This window comes from Lonchura striata, chromosome 3 (genome assembly GCF_050655825.1).
Source record: "Lonchura striata isolate lonStrDom1 chromosome 3, ASM5065582v1, whole genome shotgun sequence".
Lineage (NCBI taxonomy): Eukaryota > Metazoa > Chordata > Aves > Passeriformes > Estrildidae > Lonchura > Lonchura striata.
The window spans coordinates 108090545-108114239 of record NC_140705.1 but is presented as its reverse complement, the minus strand read 5'-3'; the positions used below and the strand labels follow the sequence as shown (position 1 = coordinate 108114239).

The window sequence follows — 23695 nt, the reverse complement described above, 5'->3', positions numbered from 1 at the left end:
CTCGCCCTGTTTGGGTTTTTCATTGTTGTTTTTTTTTCTTTCTTTCTTTCCTTTTGAAATAGAAATGCTGAGCTTTAGTGATGATACGTACAAATCCTACTGAAGTGTCTTCTGCTCCCCTTCCAGTGTCCATTGTGCCACTGAGTTGGGATGCGGCAGTGGAGGGGAATGAGGGCAGCACCTATACCTATCTACATAGTGTATGGCAGTCTGTTTCAGCTCCTCACTGAAATAGGCTTATTTACATCATTTGCAAATTTGACCTAGAGATTTTCCCTTTGTTTTGATGCTGTCAATGACTCTTGCATTAACATAAAAGCCTTGGCTATTTACTCTGGGGTTTTTCATTTTGTTTGCATTTTTGAGGTGAGTTGTGTTGGGTTTTTTCCCTTTGCTAATATTAAGCGAGGGGAAAACCTGGAGGAAAGAAGTAGGTTGGACACGGTAGGTGAACTGATCTGTTTGTCCTGCTACAGGGCTTCTGCTGTTGTTGGACCCAGACTGAGGTGGTGACTGGGATGGTTGAGAAAGCATGCTGAGGTGTGGGCAGCTGGTTCTGGCCACAGAAGGCAGGTGGGTTTGAGGAGCAGAGGGCACCGCTTTTTGGTGCTTTCAGGAAAGCCCAACTCAGCAGCGGCATCACAGCTCTCTGGCAGACAGGAGGGGAGATGTGTCATTTCCTCAGGTGCATCATCATCTTTTAAGTCGTGTTTCTGTGTTTTTATCCTCTCCCATCTTTTTTTAATTGAACCTTTCTGGTGGGCGTGGTGAGGGCCCAGCTGGGAGCCGGCCGGCCAAAGTCACTTCTGGAGGGGATCATTAGCTCGGGCGTCAGCCAAGGCCGTTTAGTGTTTATAAAACGCAGACAATTAAACACAGTCGCAGCCCTGCAATGCTATAATTGGAAAGCAGACTGGGATTATGTCCACCAAGAGGGACCGGCTCCCCGGCACCAAGGAGGGATGGGCGGGCAGGGCTGTGCTGTCCTGCCAGCCCAGCCAGACCTGGACAGGGCCACTCCGTGCAAACGCCCAGCTGGGAGGGTCCCAGCCCTGCTGAGCCTGCATGCTGTGGATGTGAAACAAAGGCTTGGGAGGGAGACAAAGGAGAAAAGAAGGGACTTACCCAAAGCCAGCTGACAGCCAGGAGCTGGCTAGGCGCCTGCCTGGCTCCCTGGGTGCAGAATGCACTGCGTCCCTGTTGGTCCATGGAAGGGATAATAGCATTGCTCCTACAGGCATATATCCGGGCCTGAAGGCCCTTCCCCTGCCAGGCCACCATATGGGAAGGGTGGTCATCCCCCTTGGGATTAGGAAATAGCCATTAACTGAATCCTGGGCTCAGGGTGGCTTCAGGGTCAGTCGGTGGAGAGTGCGGTGGTTGGGGCTGTTCCCAGATAATACAGTACTCCTGCAACCCAACCTGCATCCTTAGCCAGTCTGGTGCCGCAGCACCAAATGCCATTGATGGATTTTCCCCTCCAGTGGCCGAATGGCCACAGGGAGCTGCATCAGGCAGCTGTTGGCCTCACTTTCCAAGTCTTCTGTGAAGTCTGGCAAGTGAGGAAGATGCTGAGTACTGAAATGGGATCACCATAGCCCTGCTCCAAGCTCTGCAACTGACTCACTGTTTCACCATGAGCACATCACTTCACCTTTTTGTGACTCAGAATTTTCATCTATCAATTAGGGATTTATGAGGTTTAATTAAGGTCTGTGAAGCCCTTTGAGATCCTCACTTGAAAGATGCTGTGCAGGCATAAAGTGCTGTACACAATGAAGAAAACAAGAGAAATTAAAAGCTCCAGACGAGAGAGAAGAGAGGGCAGGTTTCCCACTGCTTGGTCTCCCAATTACATGCTCCTTGTTAGGATGGCAACCTCACTTTAACCTGTGGACAAACGAACTTGTTCACCCCTTCTTGCAGCAGACGGGTGATGACGTGCAGTGGTGTCTTACTCATTGGTTAGCCTTCAGTCATCTTTCCAGAAGTATGAGCAAACAGGGAAGGGGGAAGGGAGCAAGGGCGGTTGAGGAGTATGAATTCCAGAGAAAAGGGAAGTATCAGAAAGCAAGCTAGGATGTGCAAGGGCCTTTATCACTGCTGTTGAGATCTAGCTTTGCACAGTAACAAACAGGAACAGATTTCATCTGTCCCTAGAGGTACGTGCCCTGGAGCAGAGAGGAAGCAAGGGAGTCTTCTTATGCAAGGCATCTCTTTGAGTGTCAGAGCAGAGGTAGATTCAAGGAGTTTGAGGGAAGTGTTTGAGCTTAGCTAGACGAAAAATTGTTTTATCTACATTTTTTAAGGTAAAGGCCTTGTTTGCAGAAGCTGTGGAAAACACAGTCTGAAGCTTATGCTAAAATGTAGGCATAAGCTTTGCTGAATGGGGATATGCCCAAATTTATTTAGGTGCTTGGTGGAAACCAGGTGTAGGGGCTGGAATCTTACAGCAGTGATATTAGCAGGACCTTGAAGGTCCCCAGGAACCATAGAAAGCAGTAATATGTGAACAGCCTTGCTGTACTATTCGTAGGGACAGGTTGACCGGGGTAAGGAATGGGCAAAAAGCAAGTTCCTTCTCCAATCTTTGTTTTCTCCTTTGCTTGCAGTACAAACAACCCTGTGGAAGCAGGCTCCAGTAGGTGTGGTCTGTGTATGCACTCGTGGGTGTGCCGCTTTGTTGTGTTAAAAGGACCATTCCTCACCTGAAAGCAAGTTTCCAGCTTGTCACTGACAGTCACATCAAAACTCGTGACCCCTTCCATCCCCCACCTGCATACCTTCCCTCTTATGTAAGAAAAACAGAGATGCCTGTTGAGATGAAACCCAAACTAGTCCCAGGTTTGGTGTCTGCCTTCATTCCACACTGATGTGGGACCCCTCTGCCCATCTTTATTCCGAGCTGCCAGGAAGACAGATGCATGGTGATTGCTGCTGGCTGGAGCAGTGATCAGAGCAGCCATCCTCACTCTTCTCTTTCTCTCCCAGTCCATCCAGCTTTCCTGAAGGTTTCTTATGCTTTCTGTTGGCCTGGCTGGTCTGCTCTAACTCCATCTTTCTGAAACTGCTAGTGGCCCAAACCTGACACAAAGCTTAGGATTAGTGAGCACTGTTTTGGAGTAAAACAGAATAATGACTTTCTGTGGCATACTTATGACACTCCATTAATATATCCCAAAACAAATGTTTTTGTGCAACGGCAGTATACAGTTGACTTATTATATGATCCACTGTAATGCCTCCAGATCCTTTTGCGCAGTACTGCTGCTTAACCAATTATTCCAAGTCATTCATTTGTGCACATTATTTCTCCTTCCCAATCATAGTGCTTTGCTGTGTTTTTATTGAATTTTATCCAGTTGATTTTGAGCAGCTTTTGCAATTTATTGAGATCACTTGAAATAATAACATGTACATTAATTGTTCAGAAAATCCTATGGACAGGCCCATGCCTGCACCCATAGCTGGTTCCAGAGCCCAGCCTTTCCATCTTAAAAACAAAGGTCTCTAGCTCTTGATGGCATTCTTGCAATATTCTGCTGAAATGTCAGGATGAAGCCTGGCAGAGCTATGAATTTTGGAAGACTCTTTCAATGGAAATATGGGACAAGAGCATCTGTTCAGCTGGCAGTGGCTTTTGGTCTCCAATCATCTTGCGTTGGTTTGAATCAATGTTATTTTCTGTATTATTTCTGGTCTTCAAAGCATGCAGTTACTGAAAATATGCAAGCTTGGAATTGGCTTCTGGCTGTGAGGGAGGATGTGGTGGTGTACCTGGACAAATGCAGGGCACAGCAAGAATCCCCTGGCACGGACTGCTCATCCTAAGGACTGGAGGTACAGCTCCCACTCTCAGGCGAAGGGTCAGGATGCTTGTTGTGCTCAGGAGTGAAAATGCAGGAATTTGGTGTCATCTGGTGGCAGCTGCGAGAGTTACAGCTGGCTAGAGCAGGCGTGACCCTGCACACGCAGTTTGTCACTCAGGCCAGCTGGCCGTGTGCTCCAGCCAGAGCACTGATGCTCCTTTCTGCCCTGCACTGTCAATATTTCTACTCCAGGCTGGCTTCTGTATGCTCACCCCTTCTATTTATTTTATGCCCATTTACTCGCTTCCCTTTCTGGAGTGCTGTGATTTCGGGTTTAAGATTGACTTGATGGTGTTTGCTTGCTGCTCTCCTGTGATTTCTTTGCCTCACAAAAGGAAATTTAGTTTCTGTAAGCACCTCTTCACACTTCCAGAAGGTTTTTGCTTCTTGCCCTTGCATGGTCCCATAGTTAAATAAGTGTCTGTGTCCAAAGGCCCTTCAGCTCATTTCTCTAAGCACTGACTCTGTTACCCACACGTTTGCCTCAATGCAGTTCCACTGATCAGGTGAAAGGAGGACACAGAGCACCTGCACAGCCCAAGTCTGGCTTTTTTTGGCCACAAAACAGGTGAGAGCAGATCAGAGCACTGCATAGATGGTGAACACTACAATGGGAAGATGTGTTGCCACAATTTGTGTTGTGTGAAGTATGTGAATGGACAACACCAAGCCATGGAGTTTCTGCTGCTAATGGATAAAAACTGAGCAACCCTGAGGGCTGTGGAGTGTAAAAGAGAGTTTAGTGCAAATGCAGCCAGAAAAGTCAGTCTTATGCCATATGAGGAAAAGCAGCCTTACCTCTTTTCCCTATCTCAATTGCTATGCTACCACTTGACAGTCTTCTCTTTTTCAAGAGCAGCACAAGTATTAATGATGCAAAAGAAGTATAGCACACGTGGGGCTGGCTCACTGAGGTCAAAGAAATACATTTTTTTGATGCATAAAGACAGGCTGAGAAACGAACTTCTGTGAGGGAGTTGGGTAAACAGAGGATTTTTAGGATGTGCATAGATGGACTAGAAAATCTGAGACACCGTGGCACCTAGACAGGCTGACCCCACATAATCTGTATGTTGCACCTTCATGTGGGAAGAGCCTCCCACACTGGCTATTGCAATTACAGCTCTGGCTGACAGCAGAGCCCCTTTGTGGCATGCATACAAACAGCCAAAAGCTGGCGCCGCTTTGGGAATTTTATAGCTTAATGGAAAAGAATGGGAGAATGGGAATACTCATGTTTTCATTTTACAGAGAACCACAGTGCTTTGAGATGACTTCTTCAGCTCCCAGCAGTGTTTATTTAGGTGCCTGATTTCCATGCAAACATTTGAGAATTAGGTACTTTGCATGTGAGCAGCAACAAACTCGCCCAGAGACACAGGAAGGGAGCACGTGTTTTCTGGTGCCTGCCATCGAATGCCATCACTGTCTATCAGAGGCAGGCAGATTGCTTCCCTTTTCTATCTGCCTTCCTGCCAGCACTGCTTTCTCAAGGCTGTGGTAACACTGGTGAACCCTTTCAAGTCTGTGGCTGTAAACAGGGCTCCCCAGAAAGGAGCTTTATCTCCTGATTTGATAACCAAGGGGCCAACTGAGGAGGCCACAGGAAGTATCTGGTCCCCAGCTTCTTAGACTCAAATGAATCCTCACAATACAGAAAAGTCAATAAAAAGAGTCTTTAGCAGAGGATCTTTAAATCTTGGCTTCTGCTGTTCTCTGGCTGCCCAGAGTCCTCAGCAGCCTTGCAGCTATCATCAGGCTTCAGGGGCTCCTGCCCCAAGGAGCTGGGAGGATTTCAGCCTATGGCATGATCTGCAGCTTGCCTTCATTAAAGGCTGAGAAGCTGCTAGAATAGGCAGTGAGGAGCAGTTCCAGCCTTTGCTGCAGAGGGCACAATGTGTTTTTGTGACAGGTGATGGGGACTGAGGGACCTGTGGCAGATAGACAAGCTGCAAAGGCAGGCTGGACACCACCAGCCTCTCTGCAGCACTGAGCAGCCTGTGGAGATGGACTTTTGGCTGCACTTTGGTGCCAGCCACAGATGAATGGCTAAAGGGCTTGTGCCCTCAGCAAGCAATCAAACAATCTGTGTGGGAGGTTGTGACCTACTTAAGGCACAAGGAAGAAATTCCAAGTTTCATTCAATTATTGACATTACATCAGAGTTTTTGTTGTTAGGTTTCTGCAGCTATGCAGATCCTAACTGTGAAAGTCAAGTGTCTAACCATGCATTGAGTTTAGGAAAAAATTAGGGAAGTGTATTTGAGGCCTTGTATTTGCTTTTTTTTTATTTTTTTTTTACCAATATTTCTTTTCTAAAGCAATTTTAGAAATAATTTATATCCTCCTCGTTTGCGACACCAAAAGCCTGAGTTTTTTAGAGTGCACTAAGCATTGCGAGGCCTTTTGCCCATTCCCAGCAATCTGACCTTATGCAGATCAATGCTTTCCAGTTCCCCATTAACGTTTTGTTCTTCTTTCCCTGCAGGATTTGCACTCCCTCCAGCAGGTGGTAGCAGCCTCCTTCAAGCTGCGCAGCTCCCCTGCCTGCTGCTGCAGAACTGCTGCTGATGGTTCATGTCCCTGCCTGCCCCTGACCTCACTTGATCTCCTCACCCTCTGCTGCATGGCTGAGCTCCCCCGAGGAGGAAGATCTTCTCTTTAGGTTCAGAGGATGCACTAAATTTACCAGCAGTGTGAATCACAGCAGGAGGAGGCAACGGTGCAACATCACAAGGACACATGACATGTCTTGCTTTTGTATATTATTTATTCCTAATGTTTTTGTAAGCACTGTCCTGTTCTACCCATCACAGATGGGTGCCTCATGGATGAAATAATTCAGGGATGTGCTTCCTCAATATAAAATTCAAGATCTAATGCCTTGTCTAGGCAGTAGGATTAGCTGAAGCAGTGATAGGTCTCAGGTAGGCTCTATCTTCAAATGAAATGGAAACTCAGTCTGCTTTGTATTTCCATAAGAAGTCCTCTATGCCAGTGTAACATGACTGTTTTGTGGATGCAATTACATTATCCACTGATATATGGCCTCTGCTTATTAGCAATTCAGTAAGCTACCTCCCTAACTTACTCAGTGCAAGTAAAAACATCTTGGGTTTGATTATGAACGCTATGGAGTTTTTTGTCTGTTTGTTTTTATTGTTGGGGTTTTTAATCTTTTAATATGCAGCCATACTTTCCTTATTTGTGTTTTAAAACAGTGGTCTTATTGGTGAGGATTTAGATTAGTTGAAAGAGTTTTTGGGTTTTGGTATTCTGTATGAATAAAAGAAATGCTGGATAAAGCTCTGTTTAACAGAGGAGGTAAGGAAAACTTAAAGACAGGCTAAAAAAAAGTCCCATAGCTTTCCCAGCTGTTGTTTCCATACCAGGTATGAAAGATGAAGCTTTAGGTTTATTATAAGCCACCTAATAATGCAGCAATGAACCAAAGGGTTTGGCTAATATGCTTTAGCACCTGTGTTTGAGTATCTATTTGGGTGTTGCTGGCTTTGCAACTGTAACTGTGACTTGACTATTTGTTTTTTTTTGTGGTGTCTTGCACAGTTGGGTGTAGACCTGTGAAACGGGTCCTTTGCTCGAGAACATGCCAAGGCACAAAACTTCTGCTTTTCACCACCAAATCTCACTCAAAACTCTTCTGTGCCACTTCAGTTCTGAGCCCTCTCCATCCAGGGCAAGCAGGCAGAAGACACAAACGATTCAGGCAGGGTTGACTACTACACTTAGCTAGCTCCTTGTCCCACCTGAGCAGCAGCAGGCACTTCAGGGAAGACACAAGATGTTCTGTGTTGATCATTAGGTAATCAGCTACATGGGTGCAGTTCCCTAGGGTATTCCTAAATACCATCAGCTGAGTGTTGGTTTATGGGCTGAAACTCTCCTTGCCTTCTGTAGCTGCAGCTAGCTTTGCCCTTGCAGTAATGTAAAAGCCTTAATTTGTCCCTGACACCTTCTATATCTAATAGAAAATTCTCTCGTCTTCCTTTTGCAAACTTTTTTTATCTTTGCTGCTACTTGTTATTTGCTGTTCAGTCTAGGAGTTATTTTGATACTTTGGTGGTGGGAAGAAGTGTTTACAAGAGGTTTACAAGAGGTTTACGAGTCTTGAAGTTAATGCTGCTTTGCTTCTGGAACATGTCACAGTGTTTAAAGGCTAAACTCACTCTCGGGTCTGTGATTTAGGGCAAATGAATGAATTATTGCTACCTTCCTTTTTGTGTTTTCCTTGGTCTACAATCAGAAAGAGGCTTTCTGGGGCTTTAAACACTTCCAGATCTTCAAGAAGTCTGTTTCTCAGACTTTTGATAGTGAGAGCTTTCCCTTGAGAAGTGAAGCAGCCACAAACCCTTGGATGTAATGACAAAACCCACCAAAGGTAACTTTCATCCATGCTGAGAGTGTGCAATGCCACCTTGACTGAGAGGTGATGATGGTCCTGCCCAGCCTCACCTGAACCTCCTTAACTCTGACCATGTGCTGGGAGTTCCACTGCAGCTCAGCCCAGGCAGGGCTTGCTGCTGTGGTGCTGCACTCTGATCCTGAGTAAGAATTTAACTTTTCATTGCCTTAGTGGTTAAAAGAGTTTGGGTGTCAGGCTGTTTCAGGTGTGAGACACCCAAGCAGAATGAGCTCATCCCTCTCAGACTTGAAGCTGCAGCTGTCTCTGAGGTGAGAAGTCCCTTGTGCTGGTATGGTTTTGCTGAGTTGAGGGTGGAGGTTCAGGGGGTGGAGGAATGCTTTCCCCTGTCTACGTACATTCCTCCTTGCATGTTGCTCTGAACAACAGCTATTCATGCTCAGAATTATTATAGCATTCCTGGTTTTTGAAAAGAAATGAGGGCAAGATCTACCTCCAATATGTTCCTTCAAAAAAAAAAAAAAAAGGTCAATTTTTTATAATGAAAGGAAAGAACAGAAAGCCAAAATAAAAATCCCTTTGAAGGATGGGTTAGACTGCCTGAGTTGGGTGTGTTAGTGGCTTATTTAAAGCTCTTTACTTAAGCAGACTCCCATTATTCATGGAGGAGCTCTCTCTGGGTGTCTGTGGGCTTGGAGGAGGCCAGAGGTCACTCTGCTGTTTTGTGTGAGGACAGCAGAGCACCTCTGCTCTTCAGAGGTTTGACCCTGGTGCTGCAGTTGAGGCATGGTGGTAGCCTCGCTGGGGGTGTTGTATGGCATTTCTGCACACCCTTTGACTCTGCTGAAGTGACTGCTGCTGTAATAATGTCACAGCAAGGGGTTTGGGGACCTGTCAGTGTGAGGGCACAGTCACTGCTCCCGCTTGTCTGGCACTGCTCTGTCGTGGCAGATACTGCTGAGGCACAACCCAAGGAAAATCTGCCAGAAGAGGAACTAGTGGAAGAGAGGCACAGCATGAGTCTGCTTGAAGACAAGAAAGGAGACAAGGAGGGAAGGAGACAAAAGGAAGAGCACGACCTTCCACTTTGGGTGGGTGTGAGCTGCTGCACAGAATTCAGTTGTTTTTGTCACCTCAGGAGCAGAGGCTCCTTCCCTGCCTGGCAGAGGCAGGCTAATGCCAAACTAATATGTTATGTATTGCCTGAAAGAGCCTTGACCCTGCTGGAAGCTGACTCATGTGATCTTGGTCCTTAGATTTGCTGAGAATTCTCCAGAAAAATGGCCAGCTGTGCCTGAACAAAGTGAGAGAAGCTGTGCCTTTCTTTGACCCTTGCATGGGCAATGAAATGAGATATCATTGCCACTTTACTTTCCAAAGGTAGAAGCTAATATGTTTTATGGCTGCTGAGTTATCAACTTTCAAGTTATAAAGGAGAAAAAGCAAGAGAATTTCTTTATTTTCAGCTTTAACATCTAACACACAGCACTTTGGGATTATCAGTCACAGAGGTGGTTACCATGAAGCTATTGTTAGGTGTGCTGTTCCTTTGGTTGCTCTCCTCAGAAGGTAAGTTTTGGAAGGCCCTTTGAAAATTTGCATTGCACAGTATTTGGGAACCTCTATTTTTAGTTGCTGCAAGGTGGGTGTATAGCAGGAATTTTAAAAGCAGGATGAGAAAATCTGTGAGTTAAACTGTGATCTTAAATGCAGTTTTGTGTATGTTTGATCATTTTTGGGGGAAGATGTATTCATGGGTTTGCACTGTTCTGGGGATAGACTGTGTCTTAGGCACTGAAGCATTCTAGTGAGAGAAACACCACCAAACAATTAGACTAGCAGTGAGATCTGTGACAAAATGGGGCAGAAATTCAAGAAGGAACAGAGGCTTTCTCTGAATTTGTAACTATGATCATCTTCTTTTCAGTGATAGAAGATTAAGTGAAAGGTTAGTCAGCACCATGGCATTCCAGGCATTGTTAATATATCTGTAATATTCAGGGGAGGGAGAGCCTTTATTCCCTCTACGGGGTCTCTGAAGTCCATATTTGGTGCCAATGACAGTTTTGTAGGTGCTCAAGGCTGAAAATGCTGTTTATGCTTTGGCTTTATTGGCTTTGTGCTTCAGGTCTCTGCCTGTAAGAAAATAATGGTAACTGGTAATAGTGCTTTACCTTAGCAGTAGGCTGGGATGATCACCATGTTCACAGGATTATAAGGTTCTCTATAAATAATAAACTGTTAGGAGGCTTTGGTTCCTGAAGTAATCAGAAGAAATTATAACATCTGAGCTTTTTAATTTAGTGAAAAATATGCACAGTGGCTGCAGTTCCTCTGAAAACTTTATCCAGGAGAAAAAATGTTGATTGATAGCAGCCTGTAAGAATTGTTTGTTGAAACTTATTAACTGTTAAGAGCAAGGGAGGAAAGAGTTAGAATCTCTCTCCCAGATTTTGGGAGAATTGTCTGAAAAATACTTTCTTTTTTATGTCAAGAAAATTGAAAATACAAGTTAGAATTATTCAGTGGTATAGTAAGGGAGTAACTATAATATTGGGAGTAGCAGGAGTTTAAAATGTCATCCTGTGGAAAGTGTAAATCCAAAACAAACCAAGAAAACTGAAGAGGTTAAAATTTAATTAGCCAAGACAAAAATTATTCTGAAGAGAAACAATGAATCATTGTTAAAGGAATGAAAGTCAATAAATCATTTTCCAAATTCTTCTGAAACATGAAGTCTGTAAGACTGACTGATATATAAAAGAAGGCTGAAGCCTGACAAATTCTTTTTTCTTTGGTGTCCTTGCATAATAGCTTAAAAAAGGCCTTGCCCTCCAAACCTTTCAGCACAGGGGACAAAAGGAGCAATGACCAAATCCTTGAACAAACTGATGACAGATTGTAAAAGAATTGCCAGGATTAGATGATACCCACCCAAGGGAGTGAGCCAAGCAGAAATATGAATGTTTCCATTTTATTAACTGTGATGCTCATCTTGATCTGTGTTGGATGTGGGCTCTGCACGTGTTCAGAAGTGATCTGGGTAAGGGTGGATTCTAACTCACTGGTGCAAAGCTATTCAGGGTGTTCAGAGTGAAAATGTAGAGTAAGTTTTCCCCTTGTATATTACTCTTATCTGTGTGTGCACTATGCTGAACTCTGAATAGATACTGTTTGACCTCAGAATAAACTGTCTGAAGATACCGGTGCCAGTGATAGTCAGGAGAAATTCTTTCAGCAGTTAGCAAGAGAACACCATAAAAACCACATTGCTGCTGCTGTGTACAGGGCCACGTTTCACCTGCATCTTGACTGTGGTCTGGATTTTTCACCTCAAAAAAGGGGGAGAGTGGTCAGACTTAGGAAAAAATTTCAACATGAGATCAGAGAAACTGGCTCTTCAGCCTGGAGAAGAAGGGATAAGTATATCATAAAGACATACAGGGATATGCATGCAAAACAGCAAATTTTGCAGAAACATGGGAATGACTACTCTTTACAAGAGCAACAAGGAAACAATTAAGTTATTAAAAAATGAGAAGTACTTTTTCCCAACATGTAATTGAGTGATGAAGCATTTTTTGCCACAGTTCTTGGGGAAAGCCAAAAGAGTGAAAGTATTAGAAAAACAAATAGGCAAATCCATGGAAGAAAGATGTCAGGCAGCTTGTCAATATTAAGTAATTGCTTGCTTGGGGAACACAATTGTATGGAAAATTGGGAGGATAGAAAATTGAAATATAACTGTATTTTCCTTATTCTTTTGCCTAAACATCTGCATTTGGATATTGTCAGAGGCAAATCCCAGACTAGGTAACCTTTCAATCTGACACATTAAAATTGTTCCTCCAACTCCCTGAGTCCTGGAAACTGGGACTGGATCCTCTTTCTCTCTCAATGTAGCCTAAGGAACTATTCTCAAATATAGTTAAAATTAGTGTTACAATTATCAGATACGGAGTTCCAGCAATAGATTTGTGTGATGCAGACAAGTCCCTCATTGCTTTTGCCTTCAGTATCCTAAACAGAGTTGGGGTTCTGGTTATTGCCCTGAGTAAAGCATCATCAAAACCCACAGATTGAAGAGGCCAGAAATGTTAAAAAAATGTCACACAACAGCCAGGAAACTGTCTCAACCTTCTACAAAGTAGTGTAAAAATAATATAAATTTGCAAATAGCAGGTGGCTGAAAACCAAGTAGGGGAAAAAAACACATGTAGAAGTTGCTGCCACTTATTAAATATGGTCATGCAGTGTGGCACAGGTGACAGTCCAGGCACATCTCCCTGCAGCCTGAGCACCACTGGCTGCCCACTGACACCTGAGGATGTCTCACCTGCTGTGGGCTCAGCTCTTCCTCTGTTTCTGACATGGAAAGTAAGGTGTACAAGCCAGAAGTACTCAGCAGGGCTAAGTATTCCAAAAATAGCTCCTGACTATTAAAGGACAATTATTCTAATTCTGTATAAGACTTGCTGGATGCTGATGGCTTCAGTGGGGCAAGCAAGGACAGCTGAGAACCTGCTTTGAAGTTCAGCTGACCTAGGCTTTGTGTCTGTCTTTGTGGAAATTTTAGAATAAACCAAATCAATTTGTATAAATCTAAGTGTATGCTCAAGGAAAGAGAGTAGTGTTTGCTGAAACATCTACAGGCCTGACTCCTGGCTCCACAGGCTATTTTGTCTGTCAACACTCTACTAAGAGAAGAAATTGCAGCTGTTTCTGTATCACTATGGCAAACTCACAACAGTGTTATGCTGCTCCATGACTGTGTAAGATGTAGATTAATGTGAATTGCTCCTTTCTAAGGAGTTTCACCTTGTATATATTCAAACTACTCTAAATTTGAACAGAATGTGACTGCAGCAGTGTATGAAATGTGCTGAAAAGGAACACAGGTAGGGAAGGCCTGTGGAGGATGGAGTTTGAGGGGATCCACAAGCAGAGGCATCTCCTGTTGGTATAAATTCATGGAGTTCCACTAATTTCAACAGATCTCACCTGCTTATGATAACTAAGAGGTTTTTCTAGTATACAAAATCAAAGAAAATATATCTGGATGTTGGGATGAGCCTCATCTTTGGAAAATAGGGCAGATGAGAAAGGTGTCTTCTCTCCAGATTCTGTGCTTTCAGGTAAATTAAGTCTTACAAAGCCTTTTTTCCTAAGGTAAAAAAATATAGCATAACCCTTTCTTTATTGTTTTTAAGGTAATGCAGATGATCAGGAAGAATACGAGAAACTAGAGGTAAAGTATGAGTACAACTTTCTTTTTTTTCCTGTTTTTAACACCTATCATTGCCTATCAAGCTGTTGCTTCCTCTGAGGCAGGCAGAAGAAGAAGAAGGAATACAGCTTGTTGCTCTAAACTACTTCTGCAAAGAAGAAATGCAAAGCCAGTGAGTCAGCAATGTGATAGTGCAGCTGCAAGATTACAGAACATAATCAGGAAATGAGGTTTTCTCCAAGCAATGTTTGTTATTAGGTTGCATATCCTGTGTGTAGGTCGTTTGTGGTTAGCACTTGTTCCTAGATGCTCTGTTGCTCTTTTAGAAACACAGAATTAAACTCTTATTTGCTTTATAACAGTGCAAAGTGTCTGTACCATTAAAGTCCTCCAGCTGGGCACCAGGGAGTGAGTGTGTGGGGACCCTGGTGGCCCTTGTCACTATATAGATTTCACCTTTAGGTATTAGGGATGGCCAGAGAGCCACTCATGGTCATTGTGATGAGGGAACCCCTTGCCAAGTCACCTGAGGAGGCAAGGATTGCCTTTCATGTCCCTTTAAAGCACTTGATGTTGGGCTATGCCTACCATAAAAGATATAGGATGGCATTAAACCACATTCCTGCTGGTACTGAGCTGTTTCTCATGCTGAGTGAATAACATCACTCACATCCTTGCCTTTTCTGATCACCTGGCCAGGTGTTGTTAAGGAGCCGGAATTGGTTCATTCTGCCTCTCCTGTTGTGTATTGGAGATGTTTTGTTGTGTCAATTAGGTGCTCCTTGGCACACAGAGATGCCTGCAGTAGCTGTCCATGTGACCCCTTCCAGATTAAGCAGTCACTGCAGCAATGGATGTGGCAGGATGTGTTCAGCACATTTTATTGTTTGCTCAGGCCCAGTGCTGCGGCAATCAGTAAGAAAACCGAGCAGAAAGTGTCAAGTTGTAGAAGAGTTAACTGAAAATGCAGCTGTCCACATCTGTGTTCCCATGTATTTCTAACAGAGATGCAATTATACTTTGAAGTTGTTTACATGAGTAAAATCTTGGTTATGTGTGAGAATGGAGCCTGTAGGACACCACATTCAACAAATTTCCTTCTTAGATCTAAACGATCAACCATATTTATTTATTTATGTCTAAGGCTCTAAGAAGCTTGCAGTTTTCATGTGAGCCGGTGATGTTGCCCGAGACCCCTTCATCTTCAGGTTTATGTTTGATATTGTCTCTGCAGAGGCTTTCCCTCACAAAATTGTTTGGGAATGGGCTGGGGCAGAAATCAGCTCTTTGCAGGGATGCCTGTGTATGGGATTGGCTGAAGTGGAGCTGGGCTCTATAAACTCCTTAGTTTTTTGTTCCACTTGTGATTACTTTTCTACCTTTGTTTCTTCAGCTGGTGACTGGGGATGCCACTATTACTTCAATCAGCAGTGGTTTTTGATTTTTCTTGTTTAATGGTTGAGCATTTCTGTGCCCCTAAACACACAAAGTATTTCCTGAGCACCTGAGTAAAGTTTCTCATGCTTTCTGACTAGTTTAAAACTTCCAATCAAAGTGATCAATATAGACTTGTTACCATTTTAGCCACCTTTATGTTTTAATATACTGGTAAATATAACTTTCTTTTGGGGTTGCTGTTTTGGTGGGTTTTGTAACCTGAAGTATTTTACTTTTCTGCAGTTCATGCTCTAAGACCAGCTGACATTAAAGCAGTCACTGCAATAGGAAGTTTGCAAAGAGTAAGTACAAGCAGGAAATGTGCTGAATGTGTGACCCATTTCCTCCGTTGTGATGATGAAGTCAGCTGATGATGTAGTTTGGAGTCTCAGGGTGTTCAGGGCTTCAGTCTTTCCACAAGCATCAAAGACTTCTGGTGAAAAAATGGCTGGAAATACCTGCTGTTCAGTTTTCCAATACGCCCTGAGTCTAAAAATAGCCAGCTGACTTTGTCCAGGAGGAAATGCCATCACAGTGCTCTTGCAGAGAACCATGATATTTGATTAGAGTGCAAGGATTTTCCTAACAATGAGCACAACAGAATAACTGGAAGAAGATGCTGGGAAAATTCAAACTGGAACAAATACAAATTGTCAAGAAATGCAGTAGATTTTCCACCTCATCAAGTGTTTTCTGTAGAAACTTATTTCCTACCTAGAAGGCAGAAGGCCTCCAAGAACCACATAGATACATTTATGCTGTATAGATCAGAGGGTAAAGTTGTCCTGCCTGTAATAATATAGTTAGATTTGGATGATCTTTATTTGTCTTAATAGTTGGAAGTAGATACCCAAAATAGATCTGAGGCCCAATTAAAAGCATTTGACCACAATTCTGAAACTTTGAGGAAGTGTAGAAATCCCTGTAGAGCAAAAATTGATAGGTATTGCAGAGGTTGTAACTGTGGAAAATGGGGGAGAGTTTTCCTTATTACAAAACAACTTTCAAATTTGAGATGGTATCTATGAATATATAATACTTTTCCTTTACAAAATCAGCACTTTTCAACTCCTTGTGAGTACCTCTCTCTTTTGAAAAAAATTGTCCTGAGTGCAAAGGTGCTTCACCCATATCAGGTGCATGGCCCTTTGGAACAAGTCTTACTTGTGCTGGTTTCTTTGTTGTTTGGGGGGTGTCATAGAAAAACATGTAAATGATCTTCTTTTAAGGAATGTTTGCTTTCCTAGAGCAAACATCTCTGTCACTGTTTCCTCATCAAACTCTCTGAAAACAGTGAAGTTCCTCTCTTGATGTAGTTTCTTTTTAACAGACACTCTTCTGTCTGAGTGTCATCTATGTAAATTATCTGCATGACTTTAGACAGTGTCCCTTGTTGAAAAGGAGTAGGAATAGATCCAGAGAAATTTGGTCTAGAATAGCATTTTGTTTTATGGACTTTGATTTCAATGAATCAAATTCTATTTTAAGCCAGATGTAAAAAAATCATTAATGAAAGCAGTAACTAAGAAAGGATTACCAGACTATGCAAATGCACCGTAATAGGGAAATTTTGGAAAATAATCTAAATCTGTGAGTGATTACAACACAATGGAGAAGATTATGTAGAAAACAATAGTATCTCTAACAGGACTGCAATATGGTAGGGGAACAGCATACCTAGGTCTAGTTTGCACTTTAATTAATATTGTTCTTATTGCTTCTTTGTTCATAGACACCAGGATCTGGTGAGGACTTGCTCCAAAGGTAAGAATTAATAGTTAGCTTTTATAAGTTTCATTATCCTAATCTCTTTAGTATCACAGTGCAGGAGTTAGGCCCAAGCAATTTTTTTGTTGTTTTATAGAGAGGAGGAAAAAGCCTGTATAAAATAGAAAGGATTTTGAGACACTGAAACTTTCCCCATCCTTTGGTAATGAATTTTTTGTATTTATGCAGGATATAGAATTACCTTAGGGTTGCAATACCCGTGATTAAGAATCATTGCTGTGTGATAAATCCTAAGCAGTAAATATAATAATTCACCAATTAGAGATTAGAAAGGAGGGCTTTATCAGAGATAAGAAAGAACTCAATAGTTCCAGATACTCTGTCCTCTGCTTGGCTGATTCCAGTGCTACATGGACAACCTTTACAGCATTTCCTTCTTCCATGCCCCTTCAGCAGATCCTAATCAGTGAGTGAACATATGGCTACACCTTGTGCAGATCTTTTGAGTCACAGCCTTCCAGATGAGGATTTAGCACTGCACAGATAAACTTTAAAAGACAAATTTTTTTTTAATGGTTGCAAAAACATCTGTGTCCACCTTGTATGTGGGTATACACGGGGAGGCATCTGCATCACTTATACCTACGTATAAGCAAGCACAAGTACTGCAACGTGCAGAGGGTAAAGAGACACAAAAAATTGAGATCTGAGACTATGTTCTTACTCAGCAGTAGCTGATGACATGACAGTTTTGGGGAAAGAAAGGCCCCTTTCTTACTTGCAACAGCTGCCATGAATTTCACTCTGAGATGCAGCATAACTAATAAGAAATTGAGGCTGTGCTGTAATATAATTTTCTTTGAGAAATGGAATAACAGGAACTTCCTGTTTTCTCTTCCCTTTCTATAGCACAGGAAAGAACTTCCTTGAACTAAGCGTGGCAACTTTAGCAGGTGCGTCTTGCTGTCACACTACAACTTCAGCAAATTAATTTAACAGCTTGCTGGCAGGAGCTCCAGGGCTCTGCTGAGCTGCAGAGCAGGTGCAGCACAGGCACACCACTGCAGGGGTGTAAGGGAAGGATGGTGTACCTGGGGACATGAGTACAGCCAGCTTGGGCTGTCTGTGATGGCTTTAAAGGTATTGTCTGGGTAGACAAACAGCACTGAAGAAGGGGTGTGACAGACTGCTACAAGATTCTTAAATGCCCAACAGGGTTTTTTGGCCTCTTATTTCTACCCACTACACAGTCTCTGCTGGTGTGTGCTTGTGGCCCTTGCTGGCCCATTGAAATTTTCTGGGGGTTTGCCTGGCCAGAATTGCCAGGTGCTTAGAATTTACACTGGGACTGCCATAGATGTGCCTCATCTGGGAATTTGTTGCCTATTGGCTGTCTCTGAAGGCAGCCTTTACTTGCTTAAAGGGTGTTGCAAGTACAAGTTTCATACCCACTTAAATGCTGTGTAATATAGAGCTCCAGGGTTCTGCCCTCCAAATCATCTTCCTAGTATCTTAACTCCTTGGTGTGATGTCCATGTCCCTGTAAAAGTGGTTTATAACATGGCAACTTGCTGGTGTTTTATGAGTCTCCCTGGGTAGCCTTTCCCCATAGCTTCATTTCTACAGCTGCCTCTATTTAAGCTCAACTACAATGTTGTGGCTGACATGAGACAGGGACAGAGGTTTCTGACCTGAGTCTGGAGGCAAACTCAGACATCAAGCCTCCACTTCACAAGGTGAGGAATAGAACCAAGAAAAACAGCTGCAGAGGGGCTTGGGCATACCTCTTGTGCTTGCCAGTAGATCCTCAGGCTTTACATGCTCTGGTGCTGTTTTAGTTCACTTGTGTTAATGAACCAGCAGAGTAGCAGTCGCTGGATGCAGCAATCTCCTAACCTTGGTGTGTCATTCAGCTCTCGTTAGCACCTTCAACCCCTCGGTCCTACATCTGTCCCCTCCACCTGGCACAGCAGGAGGGATGCCAGACAGTCAAGCCAGGTGAGTCTGAAGGGCTTTTCACTGGGCAGTTCATGTACAAGGGGAGGAAATCTTTGATGGAAATCTTTGATCAGCACTGGAGCCCTTCACTGTGCTCAGTCCTGGCAGAGGCTGTCATTGTGACTCAATTGGCACCTGTCAGAATCAGGAGGAACAAAGCCCCACTTTGGGGTCTGTATCACCTGGATTAACATCAGGTCTCTTTTATAGCTGCAAAACAAGTTTTTGGCTCAAGTAGAAGTTGAGGTGTGCCTACTGAGATGCTGTTTTTATCTAAGTGCACATGTCTGAAAGTCAGGTAGCTGAATATGAACTAATCACCCAAAGCTCTCTGGGTAGCACTGTCAATTGTCTAATCTTAACACATTTAGGAAAAGATTAATCCAACCTGAATCCTCAAATGTTTTTTGATTCAATGATAAAAATCGACCAAAGCTTTAACCTTACTGATGCCTTCATAATTTCTCTCTTTCTTTCTTCTTTTCAGAGACCTCCTACATCAAGCTGAAGAAATAGTGGAACTCATGAAAGTGGATCAGGTTTGTTTAAAGCACAGGACAATTCAGAAGCATGGTGTTGAAGCAGAAAAAGGCAGAAAAGTGGTTTGATGCCTGAACACTGCTCAAAATTTTTTCAAAACAGAATATGCCATTTCTTGAGGTTAGCAGACTTCAGTTTTTCTGCTGTAAATAAGAATCAATTGTGCAACTTTCAAGTGCAGAGTTTTGTTCTGAAAGTATCCCACCTTTTTTACTTTTGTCAAAGCAGCTGAAGAGCTTGGTAGGGAAGCCAGTATGTTTGCTTTCTGTTGGCTAAAGATGTGAGATTTCTGCTAGCTACACTCTGTGACTGTGCCAGTGTTTCTGCAAAGTCAACCCAAAATAATAATTCTCAGTACTTGTCTCTTCAGTTCCTTTTTGCTCTTTTAGGAATATATTTTCAAAAAGGCCAATAAAGACCTAAATATGCTTTGGCTGATGCTGGTGAGTGCTTGAATTATAGCTCATGACTGAGTGCTTTTTAGGTCCCATCCGGGAGCTTTAAGCATTCATTTCTCCTTTGTTCTTAACCATGATGTTATTTTGTAAAATAGTCTTGAAATAATGGGGGAAAGTAATTGCCAAGGCAATTCTGCTGTTGCCTCTTTGCTCTACAGGGATTTAGTATGCATGTTTTTGGAACTATGTGGTTCTAACCAAGGCTGTTCAGGATTGTACAGCATTGCCTAATAAACACAGCACAGCTGAGCAGGGCTGTAGCTCTCTGATTTTTTTATTCCAGTCTTTGTCCCTCTAGTGTGACCCCTTCTCAGCAGTTCATGTACAGTAATCCCATTGGCAAGCTGCAACAGTGATGTAAAGAGACAATATCAAGTTCAGTGCTAAGCTGTCCATGCCCATCTTTTCCAACATAGTCTCCTACAGCAGCAGCAGCAATTTCAGTCTCTCTCCTGAAAAAGTATTCAGCTTTAATTGCAGCACTTGATGCCTAACCATCCATTTGCTGTGTCCTCTAAGGAAAAGCTGGATGGTTTGTCAAATGGAAGGGACCAAGATGGCCAGGACTGGGCCATGGACTCCTGCTTGGTCTTGCTGGTTTTGAACCCACAGCAAATTTTGTGTGAGAAAGAAAAATAGCAAATAGAGCACCTTTATTTTTTTTTTTTCTCCCAGATGATGGACTTTCAAAATGACTGGAAACTGATCACAGTGTTTTTTAGTGCTGAAATATCATGTTCCTCCTATGCTTCCACACAACTTGTGAGTACTTTGTGGGGTGGTTTAGCAGTCAAGGCAGGTAGTTAGGACACTTTTCCGTACTCTGCTCTCTGCCACAGGGAACCAAAGGAGTAGTTAGGTCTGGGATGTTGGGATGCCTGGATCCAATGATGTAAACTCCTGGCACATGATGTGTTTTGTATTTATAAACATCTGTACTTAATTTGCCATCCCTAGCCTGAGATGTCTTAGTAGAACAACTGTTTTCCACCTTCAAGTATAAAGATACTTTTCTTTCCTATCCCTGTCTTTTTTTTTTTTCTATATGTCAAGTTCTCTGTTTATAGGCAGTCAAATTCCAAGACTAGTTCCCATGTTATTTACTTGTTGCTGGCTAAGGCTGAATTTAGAATACAGTAATTCTTAATAACCATTCAGTAGACAGCTCAATACACAGAGTTTGTGACTTTTAGGAAATGGATAACTGTTTTTTCTACTAGTTTTGATGGCCTTTCTCATCTCGTTTTCAGAAGAACTGCATATTGGAAAACCTGGGAAAGCTTACAGCTGTCTTGGATTTTTTGTACAAGAAGGTAAGATATTCATCAGCCCTGAATAGCTGAATCCTTTGTGTGTTTCTCCAGTCTCTCTTACTAGACTAGAGCTTGTACCACTCTTCACATGATTTAGAACACCAGTCTCATCAACATCAACCCACTGGCTCCATTTGTTTTCACTAAGTGTTTTACTCCCATTTTTAAAAAGCTGATGCATGCAAGCAGAAAGGACGGATGGGTAACTGCTCTGTTTTGCAACACAAGCTAATGTATCACTCAATCCTTGAGTTTTTTAAAAATTATTTCTGTGAATATTTGAGTATATCTGTCTAGGTTTGAAAATTATGTTTAACAGGGCTGTTGGTGAAAGTAATTAATATCTAATTACTGGTGTGGAACACCTAGGCAGTGTACAGGCTCCTAACTACCTGGTGATGACTTTTACAGACTAGGGAAAACATCAATTTAAATACATATAATAAACCTTTTATACTATTTTGTGTTAATTTAAAAATCTCAGCCTTTCTAAAGGTTTTCTAGCTGGCTGAGCTAAGAATTATCTGCTTATCTAGGATGGTTTCTGGGAAGCATTCTGTGCTGTGTCTTGGTCTACTAATGATAGTAGACTAGATGAGGATAGATTTCTACTAAAGCAGACTGTAAAATGTTTAACTGAATTATTTCAATAGCATCTTCCATTAATTTTGTTTTGCTGCATTGAAGGCCTGCAGCATATTCTAAACCTGCTACATTTTGGTTGCATCAGACCACAACCACTCGTTTTTCTCCAATTGACTTCAACAAATGTTGTGTATAGGGGAAATTCCACCCACACATTCTCTTCACATTCTCTCCACTATTATTTCCAGAATCTGTTTATGTGCACTTGTGAAAGTGAAATATCATTATGTAAATGAAAAGCTGCTTTCTGCACGGGGGAGAGGTGTGGTGGGTTGCATGAGTACTTGTGCTATTATGCAGGATATTTCCTCCCCAGCTTTGCATTGCTGTGTTGCCACAAAAATTGTAATCCCAAATTCATTTGAGTTCAGTTTAGTTGGCTGGTGGCCATTTCCATTATGTAAAATGAATTGCTGTGTCTCAGTCAAGAAAGCAGGGTCACAACTACTTCATAAAAGATGATCCTAGATAGCAGGCATAGGATCAGGGTTCAGGACAGAATTGGCAAATACTTAGGTAATTGATTTTATGTAGGCAGAATCCCAGGCCAGAGGTAATACATGTGAAGTTGTAGACGTAATTTACCATAATTGCTGCTTGCTGATCTTCAATTGCAAATCTAGCATTAATAATTTTTACTTTATTACTGCAGGTTCCCAAGGCCTTCATAAATCTAGTGGATTCCACTGAGCTCACAACTGCCTCTCTTGTGTGCCAGGATTACAGTAATGCCAGGTAACAGGTTTCTTTCTTCTTGTCACTGTCTCCTGCTGGTGTTCAACAAACACCTATGTATATGTACTGACTTTATGACTGAGATACAATCTGTTGAGCTGTTTTTCTGCCCTTAATATAAAAGCATGTAAAAGATTTTAAATCTGATATACTTTCTCTGAAAGATATAGTTTTACTAGGAATCTAGTGCTTTTAGTCCTATCAAATTGGACAGCAAATTTGAATATTGGGTCAGAATTAAGGAAAAAGAGAGAGCCTTGATTCTGTACAAGCACTGTTCACCAAGAACCAAAGCATTGGTTTGTTATCAACAGTTTTAGCCACAAATCCAAAACACAGCACCATATGGGCTGTTAGGAAGAAAGTTAACTCCATTCCAGCCAGACCCAGCACTTAGATTATGGTCACAAAACTGCACCATCTAGCTACCCCCAGGTGGTACTTTTGTTCTGCAACTCTCAAGTTAGAAGCTCTGTAGGTACTTCAAAAGTTAAATTACTACCTATCAATGCTCACAAAACGAGCAACAGATTTTAAAGGACATTATTAGGCTATTGGAAAGATTATGCTTGGGCTTAGGGTATGCTAGGGTAGAGACAATTGAAGCTGTCAGTTCCTTATGGTAACTGCATCTATTTATCTGTCTTTCTCAGTACTTTGTAACAAAAGTGTGAGTAGTTTGTGTCCCAATTTAGTATGGAGTAGGAGTGTGCACATGAGCAGTTATGATGGAGTGGTTTACAGCTGGTGAGATTACACTTTGTCGTACTCCACAGTAATTTTTTCCCCTGTGCTCTTGGCATAGGACACCATATGTACTAATATAGTCATCCTGAAGTGTCTGACAAGCTTTGCAAGTATATAACCTCAGAGGTGTTCTGATGGAATGGGGGAAGAGGTCTGGCTGCTATGTAACCATGTATTTAACAAATGCAGGGAGAGGAGAAGATTTCCTTTTCAAAAACGACTGCATGGGGCACTCTAGCTTATTTCTCCTGCACAAACATGAAGGGGTAAAATGTGAGAAATGTGGAAAAGATGTGTTTAGGAATATGAGCCTTACCACATATTGAAGACCTTAAAAATAAGATGAAATTAATTTTTTTTTGTTTTTCCTCTGAGGATTTATTCTATTTCCTTTTCTACATAAGTCAATTTGCTTTCTTATTGTCAGCATGCTCTCATAGTTTATCTGGTTGATAAACACAGTTCCCAGTAGTTTGTTAGACCTCCTCCCTCCCAGATCCTGTCCCAGATAAGGATCTCCAGCATTTGGTAACTAAGTTGTCATTATGAGCTCTTCTTTGAGAGAAAAATATAAATCCATACCAAAATGTGAAATTTGAAGAATCAAAGAGGATAAT

At 42.4% G+C, this 23695-nt stretch overlaps 1 protein-coding gene across 13 annotated transcripts in view; it reads left to right on the top strand.

The window, feature by feature from the left end:
* The window catches only part of PLB1 (phospholipase B1), a 137776-nt gene that overhangs the window by 6543 nt on the left and 107538 nt on the right, over positions 1 to 23695 (top strand). For 5 of the 13 annotated variants that reach the window (XM_085577174.1, XM_085577173.1, XM_085577172.1 and 2 more), the window contains exons 2-13: positions 6358 to 8561; positions 9202 to 9819; positions 13461 to 13498; positions 14622 to 14685; positions 15158 to 15216; positions 16647 to 16678; positions 17552 to 17595; positions 18556 to 18640; positions 19128 to 19179; positions 20314 to 20400; positions 20889 to 20951; positions 22249 to 22331. In XM_085577174.1, the coding sequence (XP_085433300.1) occupies positions 9771 to 9819; positions 13461 to 13498; positions 14622 to 14685; positions 15158 to 15216; positions 16647 to 16678; positions 17552 to 17595; positions 18556 to 18640; positions 19128 to 19179; positions 20314 to 20400; positions 20889 to 20951; positions 22249 to 22331 (656 nt within the window). In that variant the 5' untranslated portion in view covers positions 6358 to 8561; positions 9202 to 9770. Of the gene's footprint in view, positions 1 to 6357; positions 8562 to 9201; positions 9820 to 13460; positions 13499 to 14621; positions 14686 to 15157; positions 15217 to 16646; positions 16679 to 17551; positions 17596 to 18555; positions 18641 to 19127; positions 19301 to 20313; positions 20401 to 20888; positions 20952 to 22248; positions 22332 to 23695 lie in introns of those variants that run through there. The other 8 variants (XM_085577168.1, XM_085577170.1, XM_085577176.1 and 5 more) reach the window with 8 other exon arrangements.